Here is a 12,998-nt window from a genome sequence, read left to right on the forward strand (position 1 = left end):
AAGCACATTTACCCAAACCATCGTAATTTCTTTTATTGATTGCCATCCTTTCCCCACTGTCAGCATGGGTTTAAACACCAGCATTTATGGTGAAAATCATAACCAGCACAAACCAAAATGTGAGACCTGAGCTGTTATGACATTTCTGATATGAAGTAAGAAAGACAGGAGAGACAAACGCATCATTTTTGAACAATTTCCACACCGTGGTAATATAATTGTAGCCTCCCTCTCTTTTTTCTTTCTAACAGAAAGGCCCCTTTTGTTCAAACGACCTTCCTTTTCTTTGACTCGCATCAGTTGTCTCCAAAATCAAGCTCTCTTTTACAAATTACTGTTTAAAATGTATGTCACAATTAGAGAAAAAATAGCAGGGGTGTCCATACTGGGAAAAAAAAAATCACTGGTATTTAGTCAGAGCAACAATCTGCTTTGATTGCCTCAGCACAATGTCCCTATGGTGTTAAATGTTATATGCCTGCTTTTGTTTTTGTGTGTTTGTTTAGCTCTTGTGCTTTTTGTTCAAATGAAATTAGTTCTGACATGCCCCCAGGCTTTTTAAAAGTACTGGGTGATCATTGAACCACACTACAATCTAACAGGTTCTTGTTGACTAAATAGTTTTGTCTCTGTTCCAAACCTGATTTATATTGTTGGCAAACACCTCTCCACACACAAAGAAAGGGGGGAAAAACTCTACATCTTTCTATAGTGGAGACTTGATTTTATTTGAAACCCTCCTGCTTCCTCTCAAGATTAAATGCATTACTTTGTTATGACAGCTGAACCCTCCTGTGAAGCAGCGAGTTACACCGAGCAAATCCAAAAGTTTAGATTCTGAGGCAAACTACTCTGTGGTTGTAAGACGGACTCATCTATTATTTGAATTAGGCTGCCTGGAGAAAAAAAAAAACAAGTGCAGACAGCATTTAAGAAAGGAAAGAGTGAGGTAGGCATCTGGTCCAATGTTTATACAACTTGTTACCATAAGGGGTGTGAATTGAACGGCCCTGAGATGCTGCGAGCGAGTGAGATTTAAGGCATGCTTGACAAATTAAATCAAACTGTCAGAAAACTGTAGCTCTTAGCCCATTAAATTAAGTGGTTGTTCATCAGCTGGCCATATAACAGCGACTTTTACAATCCCATCCAAAGACACAATAAAGCACAAGCTTCTCTTCTAACGGGAAGGAGGTTTCCTCCAAAATTCGCATATTGGATGGAAAAATTTCTTGCTGCTTTTGCTTTACCAAAAACGCACTCAGGAAATCGCTGTTGCAATAAATCTAGGATGACCCTATCAAGGGTGATATTGTATTTCATTTCCTCTGAGTGAAATACTGATCCTAGAGATTCATGTGACTCTGGCTCATTTCAATTTCATGTTCTCTTATGATTCAAAACTTTCCAGGTCCTCAGTTATTATTAAAACAGCATATTGTTACACAACACTATACAGATACATATCTGGTGCAGTGTACAGAAATGGAAAGGCTGCTTACTGCAGTGATTGTGGCAAAATGCTGACAAAACTGTATTAGTCAATAAGGAAAAACCAGGGAAATGCGATGATTTATCTGTCTCCATATGGCTCCCAATCTGTAGGAAAGTCCATTCAATCCAAATGATGAACCCCTGCCTTATTTCTCGAAATGCTTCCAGTTATGCAGAATTTCCATGCAAGGCTGCTATATCAGATTTTTTTCTTCCTCTGTGCTTGTTCTCAGCACAAAGATTGACCAGTCATCTGTGAATCTCCCATGGTTTAGCTGATAATTCATGATCGCCCTGCCATGGACCCGCAGCATTCAATATGAATTATAAAATGGCAAGCCAAGCATATCAATGGATGACAGACTGGATGTGTATGGCCCGGGGCCAGAGAGGAGTTAGAGCACAATAGCTTCCCCCATTCAGTCAACCCCAGGACTGGAAATACCAGTGTGGCACGAGGGAGAGTCTTCCATCAGCACAATGTATGGCACTGCTTGAGACAAATGTTGTGCTGAGACGTATTGTTAACCTTTACAACCTTTTGGGGAGAAACACAAGCATGCTGGTATGTTCAAGCATGGAATATTTCACAATCAAAAAAACTGAAATCTCCCTTAGAGAGAAACCTACAGAGTGATTCCAGAGCAGCAGGAGTTCTCAAAACCAAGAGAAAAAACAGACTGGAAAATCTTTTCAGAAAATCTTTTTCTGCTTTTTGCATTTTCTTCACACGTGATCCTTGTGTCACACACTCTGTCCGCAGTGAAACACTTGGTAGGACCTACACAAACACAGCCTCTTTACTCTGATCCCCCTCTCTGCGGATATGACACAGCTATCAAACACAAACGACATTTCTCTTTTGTGCGGTATTTAGATATGAAGAACAAGGTGCCTGCTATCCTTTTGGCATTTTAACACAACAGCCAACAGCCAACTAAAAGTGTTGACACTGACTGCATGATATAATCCCCCCTAAATCTGACTTTCTTCACTTTAAAGACTCAGATAACAGCTCTCATTGAGTCACAGCAGGTATGTGCATGTGCACTTGCCCCGCCTTTGTGGCCGCTGCCATTGAATCCGGTTGTCCTCTCTCATATCTGCAGACGAGGCCGTCTGAGACATCTAAAACAAATCTGATACCTGCATGACCTAGTTTATTCTAGCAGGAGCGTCATTTTATAGATCTGTTATATAATGGCACGAGGATGTGGAGGAAATGGAGTACAAATAATGAGAACAACTAAGAGCATAAAGTATATGTAGAATTTAGAAAAGTGCCAATGTGATATTTTCTCTGCTTCTTTGTACCAATTAAACAAATTAAAAAGATTTTTAAAAAATGTCGTTATTCACAATTATAATCCTTAAAATGTTCATGCAATTAAGCCCCCTTTTGATACTATTTATAGTCTTCATTTTTTTTCTGTGATAGTCAGTTCAGCGTACTTAAATCAACTAATTACTTCTTTATGTTGTAGTTTTTATTGTTAGTGGCAGAGTCTGCCATTAGAGTGCAGGATTTAAATTGCCTTCCTACACACAAGGGATTCACAGGAAATGATGCATACATGTAATCTAGCGTTACTGTTTTTAATTTTATCTCACTGGTTACTGTTCATTCTCCCACAGTCGTGCCAGACATTATAATGCAAACCAAATCTTATACTCCTGCTGCCTTCCATTAAAAGTGCTAAACTGATGATACGATGATGATATACAGGGAGACTCTTATTATGAAGCAGTCACAGAAAACACAATATAATTTGTTACTGATGCAACTGCAAACTGCGAATGTTCATTAACAAAAATACATCTACAAAACAAGGAAACTTCATTTTTGAGTCTCCAACTCCTCCAACTTATCCAACGTTACTGCACAGTGCTGTTTTGTGGAGAACTACTTGCACCATGTGCAGCAGGAAGTCTGACTGCAGCTGCTCATGGCACTATGGAAAAATAAAAACTTTATTTAGACCTGAAATAACTGATTTTTTGGCCATCTATGCTTATTTACACATCAAGCAGTTATTAAGAAACATTATCATTCATTTGAAGACGTGTCTGGCCACCTGGCAAATCTAAGTGCAACATTCATTCTCCTTTTAGCTCCGATTTTGGTCTCTCCCAACTCCTGAGGAAAATATGTGGCTGGTTTGCTGCTATATGCTTACCTACGTTCAGCAGCTAGCCTAACTGTGTCTGTGTGTTGTAAAAATAGTTTTAATAAAACACACAAGCCACAATTCTGTTTTCACTTTTTCTGGGGGTATTTATGGGGTATTGAGGGGATAAGGCTGCTATATTATAAAACATAGAAAATACTTTCTCAATGAACTGTAAATAAATAAACAAATAATAAACACACATATATACTGCACTAGAATTAAAATAAAATAACATGTGCCTGACTTCCCTGGTAGCAGTCAATGCCATTTGATTTTGCACAAATTGATTAAGTTTGTCATAACTAAGACCCTTTCCCACGGACCTGAAAAGTCAATACCAGGAGAGAAAAAAAATTACTTTCTTTTCAGGTATGTCAATGAGCATTTCAAAGAGTAAGGAATGTTTTCGGTGAAAACGATAACCTGATTACGCTCTCCCCTGGTGAGAGACAGAAGGTAATTATCAAGTAGCGCTTACGTTGCAGGGATGGAAACGTAGATCTTAAGAGCGCTGGGACGCAGGCCCTTAGGGCCGGACAGGCTGAAGGTGAGTGGCATGTGGATAGAACCAGATATTGTTTTCAGACTGACCCCCCCCACCACACACACAGACACACAGACATACAGACACAGACACACACACACAAACACACACACACACACACACACACACACACACACACATTCCTTTATTGATGGATGGGCAAATATGCATTCTTAAGCCTGAGAGCCCTCACATCAACTGAAACCCAAAACCTGGACTTTCTGCATACCAAAGCAGTATTTAAGAAATTCAACAAGACTATTCAACTCGGTTTCTAAGCCAGGCCAAATCAGAGGGTTATTCTTCAAATGCCCCAGTAAGACTCTTCCATATTATCTAAAATTGCTAATCTACAAAAAATGCATCTCTGCTTGAAAGAATGCCGGGATAGCCGGCTCCATGGCAATCTGTCTTTGTTAACAAATTGTACACTGCAGCCAGAACTAAAATAAAACTGGAGGAGAAATCTATCACAGAACAAAACAGCAAGAGAGAGAAAAGAGGCAAAATCCAAACTGAAAAGGAACCTCCTCACCCCAAAATAATGTGCTTCAACATCTATCTGTAATCAATTCTTGGCACACAAGCATGTGATTTTGGGTTACTTTGTTTCCCTGGTACAATGGGACTGAAACGGGGGGAAAAATTTAATGATTATCATTAAGCAGACATACCAACATCAGTCGTTTTGATAGGCATTTAACAGACAGGAGTGTTTTGTGACAATACTTGTAATTATAGCCAAATGTACTAATCAAAAGTGAGGGAAGGAACCAAGAAAGAGCCTTGGGATGTCACTGCAGACAAATGCAGTGACACATTTTTTCCCACTTCCTCACTCTGGCACTGAGTCTGGTGCCCTGCTTTTGATGGTCTCAGATATCCTGGCTGATCAGAAGGATCAGATTTAGGTGCAAATAAAAAATGCATATATTTTCTGTGGCTCCAGTGCTTCAAAGTCCACCCCACCCCACAATCTGTTATAAAACTCATTGTGCGGAAAAGGCACTGTTATGATCTTTTAGAGGAAGGACTCTGACACATTGTTTGAGTATTGCTCCCAAAGTGAAGAGATGTGACAGTGAAAGTGTCCATGGTTTGCCAGAAATATTCAATGAGTTCAGTACAAAGTGTTTGAAATACCTTTTTCAAACTCCAAGGGTAAAACCACTGAGGAAGAACTCGGTAACCTTGCTACATAACAGCTCTTCACTTACTTTGTGTGGCCACAACAATGTGTGCTAATAAATTCAACACATCTATAAGCTGAATAATAAGTGGCTTCTTGAAAGGCTGACCAAAATCACATTAAAACTACTTTTCTGCCACGCAACTCCATAGTAACTCACCTTGTGAACAGTGAAAGCAAACAACAAGGAGCAAGAGGCCGCGAAACACCGGACACCTCCACAGTGCAGAGGCCATGGTGCGCTCTGTGCAAACAATCCAGGAGCCCGATGGCTAATAATAGTCGTTCAATGTCTTGCAGCGGGAGCACGGAAAGCTGGAGCGATGTCAGCGATCAGTAGTTCTTGGAGAAGCATCACCAGTCATCTTCTCATCTGGAAGAAAGAGAGAAAATATAAAGTCTATGGTAAAAATGGAGGAAATAGATGATCACCATTAGCATCAGCACAGCCTGAGTTTTGCTATTGTTGGTTCATTTTTTTTTCTTCTGGCTTCCACACTACAATAAAAGAAGTCATGTAAATCTGAACAACATGAAAACAAAACTCCTGGCTGCTGTTTAGCTTTGCAAACAAAAGCATTTTTTTTCCCGCAAAAATATTAAAACTTTGTTCTCAAATGTTTATGAGGGCACCAACAAACAAAGCAGATAGCATGCCTGGTGCTCGGCACTTATTCAGCACTCTGCGGCGTGTTACAACTGAATGTTTACACTGTCTCGTTCTCCCACTCTTCCCTGTTCCACCTTCCCCATTTACTCCCAGATCCCCGCGGGAGAAAGCTTGTCGCTCCGGCAACACGTTCACACAGGACGCCATTAGAGACACGACTGCTTTGTGAGCTACTTTTGTCTCCATCCTTATCAAGGGGTGGCAAAAACAGTCCTTTGTCTGCAAAAGCAGCAAAAGGTTAGAGCCTGAGACAGACTACCACAGCAGACAGATAAGCTGCTTACCAAAGTCAAACACCGAGGAGGGATGTGATGTGTCATATGTGAAATGCCACACACAAACATACACAAATATAGACTCTCGTATGCATGCCTGCACAAACATATAGCCAAGGACATGCACACTCCTGCCGACGTGGACACACATGCAAAGAAAGCATTCACACACCCACACATATTGTACCTTGTTTATTCCCTTGTGGTTGCCATTCAGCATCTCTCCAATGCACACACACACACACACACACATATATGTATTCACATGATACACAGTATCAGACTTGGTAGCCGTCGCTATGCAGAGGAGAGTGAATGTTTCCCATTTCTGAATGCCGCTCCTCCCGAGCCACCCGTCAACCACCCTGATTATTTTATAATGAACCTAAATTTAAGCAGCAGAGCAGTCAGCTCTGATCGCTCTCCTGGCCTCACTAATGTGCTTGGATATTTTTGGCAACATGAAAACCCACAAAACATGTGAAGCTTGCACATTAGCATGCTGAGTAATAATTCAAGTCGCTATTGGATTCATTCTATACATGACCAATGCCTGGTTGGGGCATAACGGTTGAATAAAAGCCGACTGGATCTCCGCCTAGCCTGACGCAGCCTGAGAGTATTTATTTTCATTTGAGGTCACCCTGGTCGAGTAGTTGCGCAGCACAGTCTGTGCCAAGGAAACACACATGCAGCTAACTTATAATTTATCAGTTAAACTTGGGTGGTTTTATAGGAATTGGGGTTTTATTTGTCTTCTAGTTGCTTATCTGCCAGTGGCGCCGAACCAGATCAGATAAGACAGAACTGGAGGGTACTTGCTCTCCTTCAAGGGTAGTATCTACTGAGGCTGCTCATACATTCAAGTCTTCTAACAAGACTGCCACCGGTTCAATATTGGGCATAGCACCAAATCTCCAGGGGACACACGTGACTTCTTCCTCAGCCATTTATCATCCCCAAATATGAGGCCTGGGGCCATGGGGTAACCATAATGGTGGTTGACAGGAGGAGATTGGAAACTGTTGGGGGGACATGCCCCGGCCCCTCGGGCCTGCTGGGCCCTCTGAGCCGCTCAGCCCCTCCAGACACCAGGGGTCGAGAGCCTGCCAGGCCTCATGGAAGAAGTCTTGCCCTCACCACCCCGGGGTATTTTCTCCTGATCAGCCGTCGCCCCGCTGAGTAACATGTCTCCTTTCTCTGCTAAGCTAGCGGAGGACACAGCCATGCTCATCTTCCTAAAAACACTGTTTTGTTTGGTGGGATTTCTGAACTGAATTGGTTCGGACTTGAGATAAAAGGATTAGGCGATTAACATTAAGATGCTACACACAAGTACTGACAGATGAATCATAATTTCACATCAGGGGACAGAGGGGCGACGGTTGTGTGGGGGGGGCTAAGATGTTCTCAAGCAGAAAATTATTTGAAGAGGTAAGTGAGGCAACGTTAACTCATCAGAGATTGTGTTGAGAATTATCTACACTGAGCCGCCCCCCCGCAACCCTTCCCCCTGAAGCCTGGGAATTGAGGTTACTTGTTAGTCGGCCAATGATTTTCACATAATGACCATCATGTTCCACTGAGGCAGATGTGTAAAAAAAAAAGGTGCACAGTTATGACTAACTGTCAACATCTACACTACATCTAATGAGCTCAAACAAGTAATATGCACCAGAAAACCAATAGCTAATTAAAAGTTACTCATTTACGTATGTGTCTTGAGTTCCTCTTCCTAAAATAAGTATACATAAATATATGTTCCCTCAGGTTTTCTCTTTCTATTAACAGTATATCTCTCTGGAAACAAGACAAAAAAAAAATCCACCAATGAAATGAAAAATGATGCGCAAACATTCACGACATCTGTTTTTCTTTTGTCTCCTGTGCATACACAGTGGAAACCCAAGGAGAGAAATCTATCATCGGTTAAGATAATGGAGAAAATCACAGTCCACAGCAAATTTTTCACATCAGCCTGATAGAAATAATAAGCAAGCATTTAAAAGAGGACGGCAAGCAATTAAAACATAATTAAAACAAATGGATAGAAGGAGACAGCCCACATGTCTTAACATGAAATACAAGGCTGAGTGCAACAGCCGGCTGAATGAATGTGAGGCTCCTTTGACAAAGCTTGTGTCTGCCTCACTCAAGCTGGAGAGGAGTCCAGTGAAAGAGAGAGTGAGAGAAGGGGGGAGTTTGGGAGTTTGTAAGCCGGGTGGGACTAAATGGATGGGAGAGGGAGAGCAGAGGAGGAGAAGAATGGAAGGGGGAGAAAGAAGGGGGCGGTGGGGTCACAGCAGAGGATTGACAGCCTGTGAGTATGGCCTGACCTCCTGGGTTCGCCTCCAAGTTTTCTCCACAGGCTTAGAGAAGACAAAAATAAAGCCCAGGAATGTTAATTTATTTTCAATTGTCAACGCCGAGAAGAGAGAGATAAAGAGTGAATACATACATATCAAGTAAGACTGGAACAAAACTAATGCGCAAGTCCAAGTGTAAGCTGAAAACCTACAAGTGAAATAGAGATCTGGCTCTGTTCAGCTGGATCTTGCCAACACAATGATTCGTCTTCCACTCTTTGAATAACTACTAATTTGGAGAACTTTCTGCCCCGCCCCCATGCCCTACATTCAGGACAAAAAAAGACACACATGTGAGAGGGGAATTTCAAACATCAGAAAATGGTTGATGGGCAAGAAGTGGGAGACAGGAACTACAAGAACTAAGAAAACACAGCCTCTAGACACTTTTTTTTGTACTTGGTGCACCCTGATGTTCCCAAGGAACCCTTTTGTCATGACAGTCCTGTCAGGGCTGCACTTTCAAACCCTGCAGGGACATGATGTCATTTCCTTGGCTCCACCAGTGATGTAGAGAAGTTGCCATCAACTGCCAGAAACGGAGATGGGCCGACACCGAGCGCAGTCTGTGGAGAGCGTTTTATCAACACAGAGCTGATAAGATTTACGACTACTAAGACAAAGAGCTTGTAAACTGTGGTTTACAGCTGCACACGCTGAAACAATAAAGATTTTTCAAATGTCTTGATAGTTGAAACTATTAGACGGTCAGCTGAAAATTACATCTTTTTTTTAAAGGAAAAAATGCCAAAATTTTACTCTTTCAAGCTTCTCAAATGTTCAAATGTGAATATTTTCCAGTTTTCTTTGTCTTCAGTGATAGTAAAATTTATATTTTTGGGTGTTGGACTGTTGGTTGGACACATGAGATATCTTAATACATAAATTTAAGTTTGGGGATGGGGATAATACATACATTTAAGCTTGTCATGGACATTTTACACTATTTTTGGACATTGTATTGATTTATCTAGACATGTCTTGACTAGAAGCAGAAGCAGTTGTAAATTTAAGAGCAACACAATCCCAAAACAAAGCCTGCAGTGTTTTACTTTGCATGTACTCTATGTTGCATTGTTTGCTCTAGGGATGCAACTAATGATTAATCTACTGATTATTTTCAATAGATTTTTTTCCCCAAGTCACAGGTCGCATCTTCAAATGTCCAACACCCAAAGAAATTAAGTTTATCTTCAAAGCGTACTGAGAAAAACAGTAAATATTCCCATTTGGAACCAGAGCGTAGGCGGTAACCAGTGAGTTTTTGGCTTTTTTGCTTTAAAAACAACTGGAACAACTGATTATCAAAATAGCTGATGATTAATTTTCTGTCAACTGATTAAATCAGCTAATCGATCAGCTGTATTTTGCTGGAATGTTTGGGGGATTTTCTGTCGTCGCACTGTGATTTTTAGAAAACTGTAGCTTTGGATTAGCTCCCATAAGGCAGTGTGTGCTACTTATTCCATCATAATTACTGCTTGACTCAATGCCTACAAATAATTTATATGTCAACAGGTGTTTTTTTTAATATGGTTAATAGATCGCAGAACTTCTTCCAAAATCTTCTATTTAGGCCCAGGTTAGAATGAGGTCATGTAACATTTAAATACTCAAAAGTCAAATTCAAGGCACCTCAACTGCAGCTTTTATGTCTTGTTTTCTTTTTGGGATAAATGGATCTAGATTAAAAGGAGACCTTTGAGGAGAAAAAAAAACTTGCTTTTAAGTTGAAATTTTCTTCAGTGCAGCTCAAAAAGCCCAAACAGTAAACCCCTGAAAGACGCAATGCTTCACTATTTTGTTGAGAGCACACAGCAACTGGTGTGTTCAGCGGCTCTTGGCCAAATGATTGAGGCAGTAGATAAGATAGAAAGCCAGCGGGCAAACGGACATAGTGAAACAGAGAAGGGTGAGCATAGAAGCTTAGTTAAATGGAGAGAACAAAGAAGACCCGGGCTGACCAATCAGGTTAGCGTCAAGCAAAATGAAGAGATGGTGGTGTGTAGTCTTCAAAAGAAGCTACAAGGTGGAGCCGACACTTAGAAGAAGGATAAAAGTGGATGTCTCTGTAGAGGTTTGTAGTTGAGATCACTTGTCAAAGGAATAATCGAATCTGCCTAAAAACCCATTACTATTATTATCTCAGTCAGCAGCAAAGTTGCTGATTATTTTTACAATTCAGTGATTAATCGTTTAGTCTATGAAATGTCAGAATACTGTGATAAATGCAATTTCCAGAGTTTAAGGTGACATCCTAAAATAGCCTGTTTTGTCCGAGCAACAGAGCAAAACCCAAAGATATTGACTTTGCAGTGCTACAAAACAAAAAAGGCAGATGGTTGTATGGTTGGTGTGGAGCTGTTCGTGCTGAAACAGCAGAGATTTCCAAATGTCTTCAAGAGACTGAAGAGCAGTTTTCAGAGCAACACAATATTCTGAACAACCCATTTTACATGTCTTTGATGAATGATTTCATAAAATCAAAGAAAGACCGAGAAGTGGATTTTTTTTTGTCTCTTTTGTGGATGAACTGTGTGTTTTCACATTGTGATTTTTAGGAAAATGTAGCTTTGGAGTGGTTCATATGAGCCAGTGTGCGCTACTTATTTCATCACAATTACTGCTCATGGTAAGAAAAGCTGCAAACAGCGCATGTTTGGCATTTTTCTTGAGAACTGATTTAAACGACTTGTAAATAATCAAAATTGTTGACAAATTTTCCACCAATCAAATGATTAACCAACTAGTCATTTCAGCTGACTTTGTTATAAACAATAGCTTGCTGTGGATACGCATATACAGTGCCTTTGTATTCTTTAATACATGAAGCCATATATTCTATAAAAAAAACTGAGTTACAAATTTTAAAAAATGTGTAAGAGGAAACTGCCTAAGATTTCAGTTGCATTCACTAATATTCAGCTACAGGCTACTCTTGAGTTCAGAAGCTATTTCTGCTTGGCATTGAAATGAATAGGCTGACATTAGAGCAGTTGGTTAAGCAGTAGGGTCACCAGAGAGGAGCAGAGAGCAGTTCCACACTGACACAGAAAAGAGAGGTTTCTCCTTTCAATCAGTCTCTTCATAAATTTACTGAAAGCCTCACTTCCCGCCTCCGCCACGCATAATTCTAGCACTCCCATGCATGGTCTTTATCCACACATACAAACACACCCACACACACACTGCTCACCTCCAGCTCACTCCAATGTTAAAGCGCATTTTTTACAAGGGAAAAACCATAATTGGCTTGGCAACATCACCCCCACATAAACTCACAACACACACACACACACACACACACACACACACACACAAACAAATTCATTCACTCCTTCAACACGCTTCCAGCAGGAGATGTGTTGATATTCACACCTTCTGGGGAGAATTGTATTTTTACACACTTTAGCCCCCCACCTCCACCCCTACCCCCAACTCAGAGTGCATTAGTTTTCAGTAAAATTTACGTAAAGTAACTGCTAATACGTAACATCTGTGATGTTAATGAACAACATGCAGGCGAGGAGGAATCTGTGTAATCAGTCTCCAGCATTACAGAACCCCATCCATGTGCTCCCATCGCGACCAAAATGTATCATAATAATCAAACAATTTCCGCAACTGACAGCAACTTCTTTAAACAATGACAAAAGAGCAAAGGAGGAGAAATGTGGCATCTGGACCAGAGTGATCTCAGTTTTGGGTGAAAGCCAGAGAAGTTTGCGGAGACCTTCTTTCCCCAAAGGAAATGACACATTATTTGCAAACTATCTCGGAGGTTGTCATTTTGGATGGCACCGGCTGAGGGTTTATCAGAGGTTATTTCAGCTGGGGCTTGGTAGGTCCCAGATTTGGCCGAGCACTAAAATCCACACAAGTTACTGACATGGCAAGATTCAGATGGGGGAAAAAATTTACAGACATGCTCCATTTTCGATTACATAGAAAAAAAAAACCTAATCCTATCCAAATGAGGCTTATGACATAGTGGTACAATGACAAAGTGAGATGTTTGTTGCCAAAAGCAAAGAGCACTAAGTTTTCACTAAATATATGCAAATTGAGCAAACACCATTAATCCTTGAGGGGAGTAAGTAGTAGACAGCGTAACCAAAATACTTGTGTGCAAGAGCGTAGATTTGATTTCAGTTGTGAGGGGGACACATGAAGTCTGAGGTGCTGTTCCCTTTCTTTATATCAAACAGGAACATAACAGAAAATCATACATTATTTTGAAATTGGTTATAAAGCTTTCCAAATGAATGTTATTTGTATAAAAAAATTTT

General features: G+C 40.6%; 1 protein-coding gene across 3 annotated transcripts in view; it reads right to left on the reverse strand.

The window, feature by feature from the left end:
* Positions 1 to 12,998, reverse strand: part of LOC121192950 (adhesion G protein-coupled receptor L2-like) — an 82,835-nt gene that overhangs the window by 56,762 nt on the left and 13,075 nt on the right. For all 3 annotated transcript variants that reach the window (XM_041054994.1, XM_041054993.1, XM_041054995.1), the window contains exon 2: positions 5,559 to 5,771. In XM_041054994.1, the coding sequence (XP_040910928.1) occupies positions 5,559 to 5,634 (76 nt within the window). In that variant the 5' untranslated portion in view covers positions 5,635 to 5,771. The remainder of the gene's footprint in view (positions 1 to 5,558; positions 5,772 to 12,998) is intronic.

The sequence above is a fragment of the Toxotes jaculatrix genome, chromosome 14 (genome assembly GCF_017976425.1).
Source record: "Toxotes jaculatrix isolate fToxJac2 chromosome 14, fToxJac2.pri, whole genome shotgun sequence".
Taxonomy (NCBI): domain Eukaryota; kingdom Metazoa; phylum Chordata; class Actinopteri; family Toxotidae; genus Toxotes; species Toxotes jaculatrix.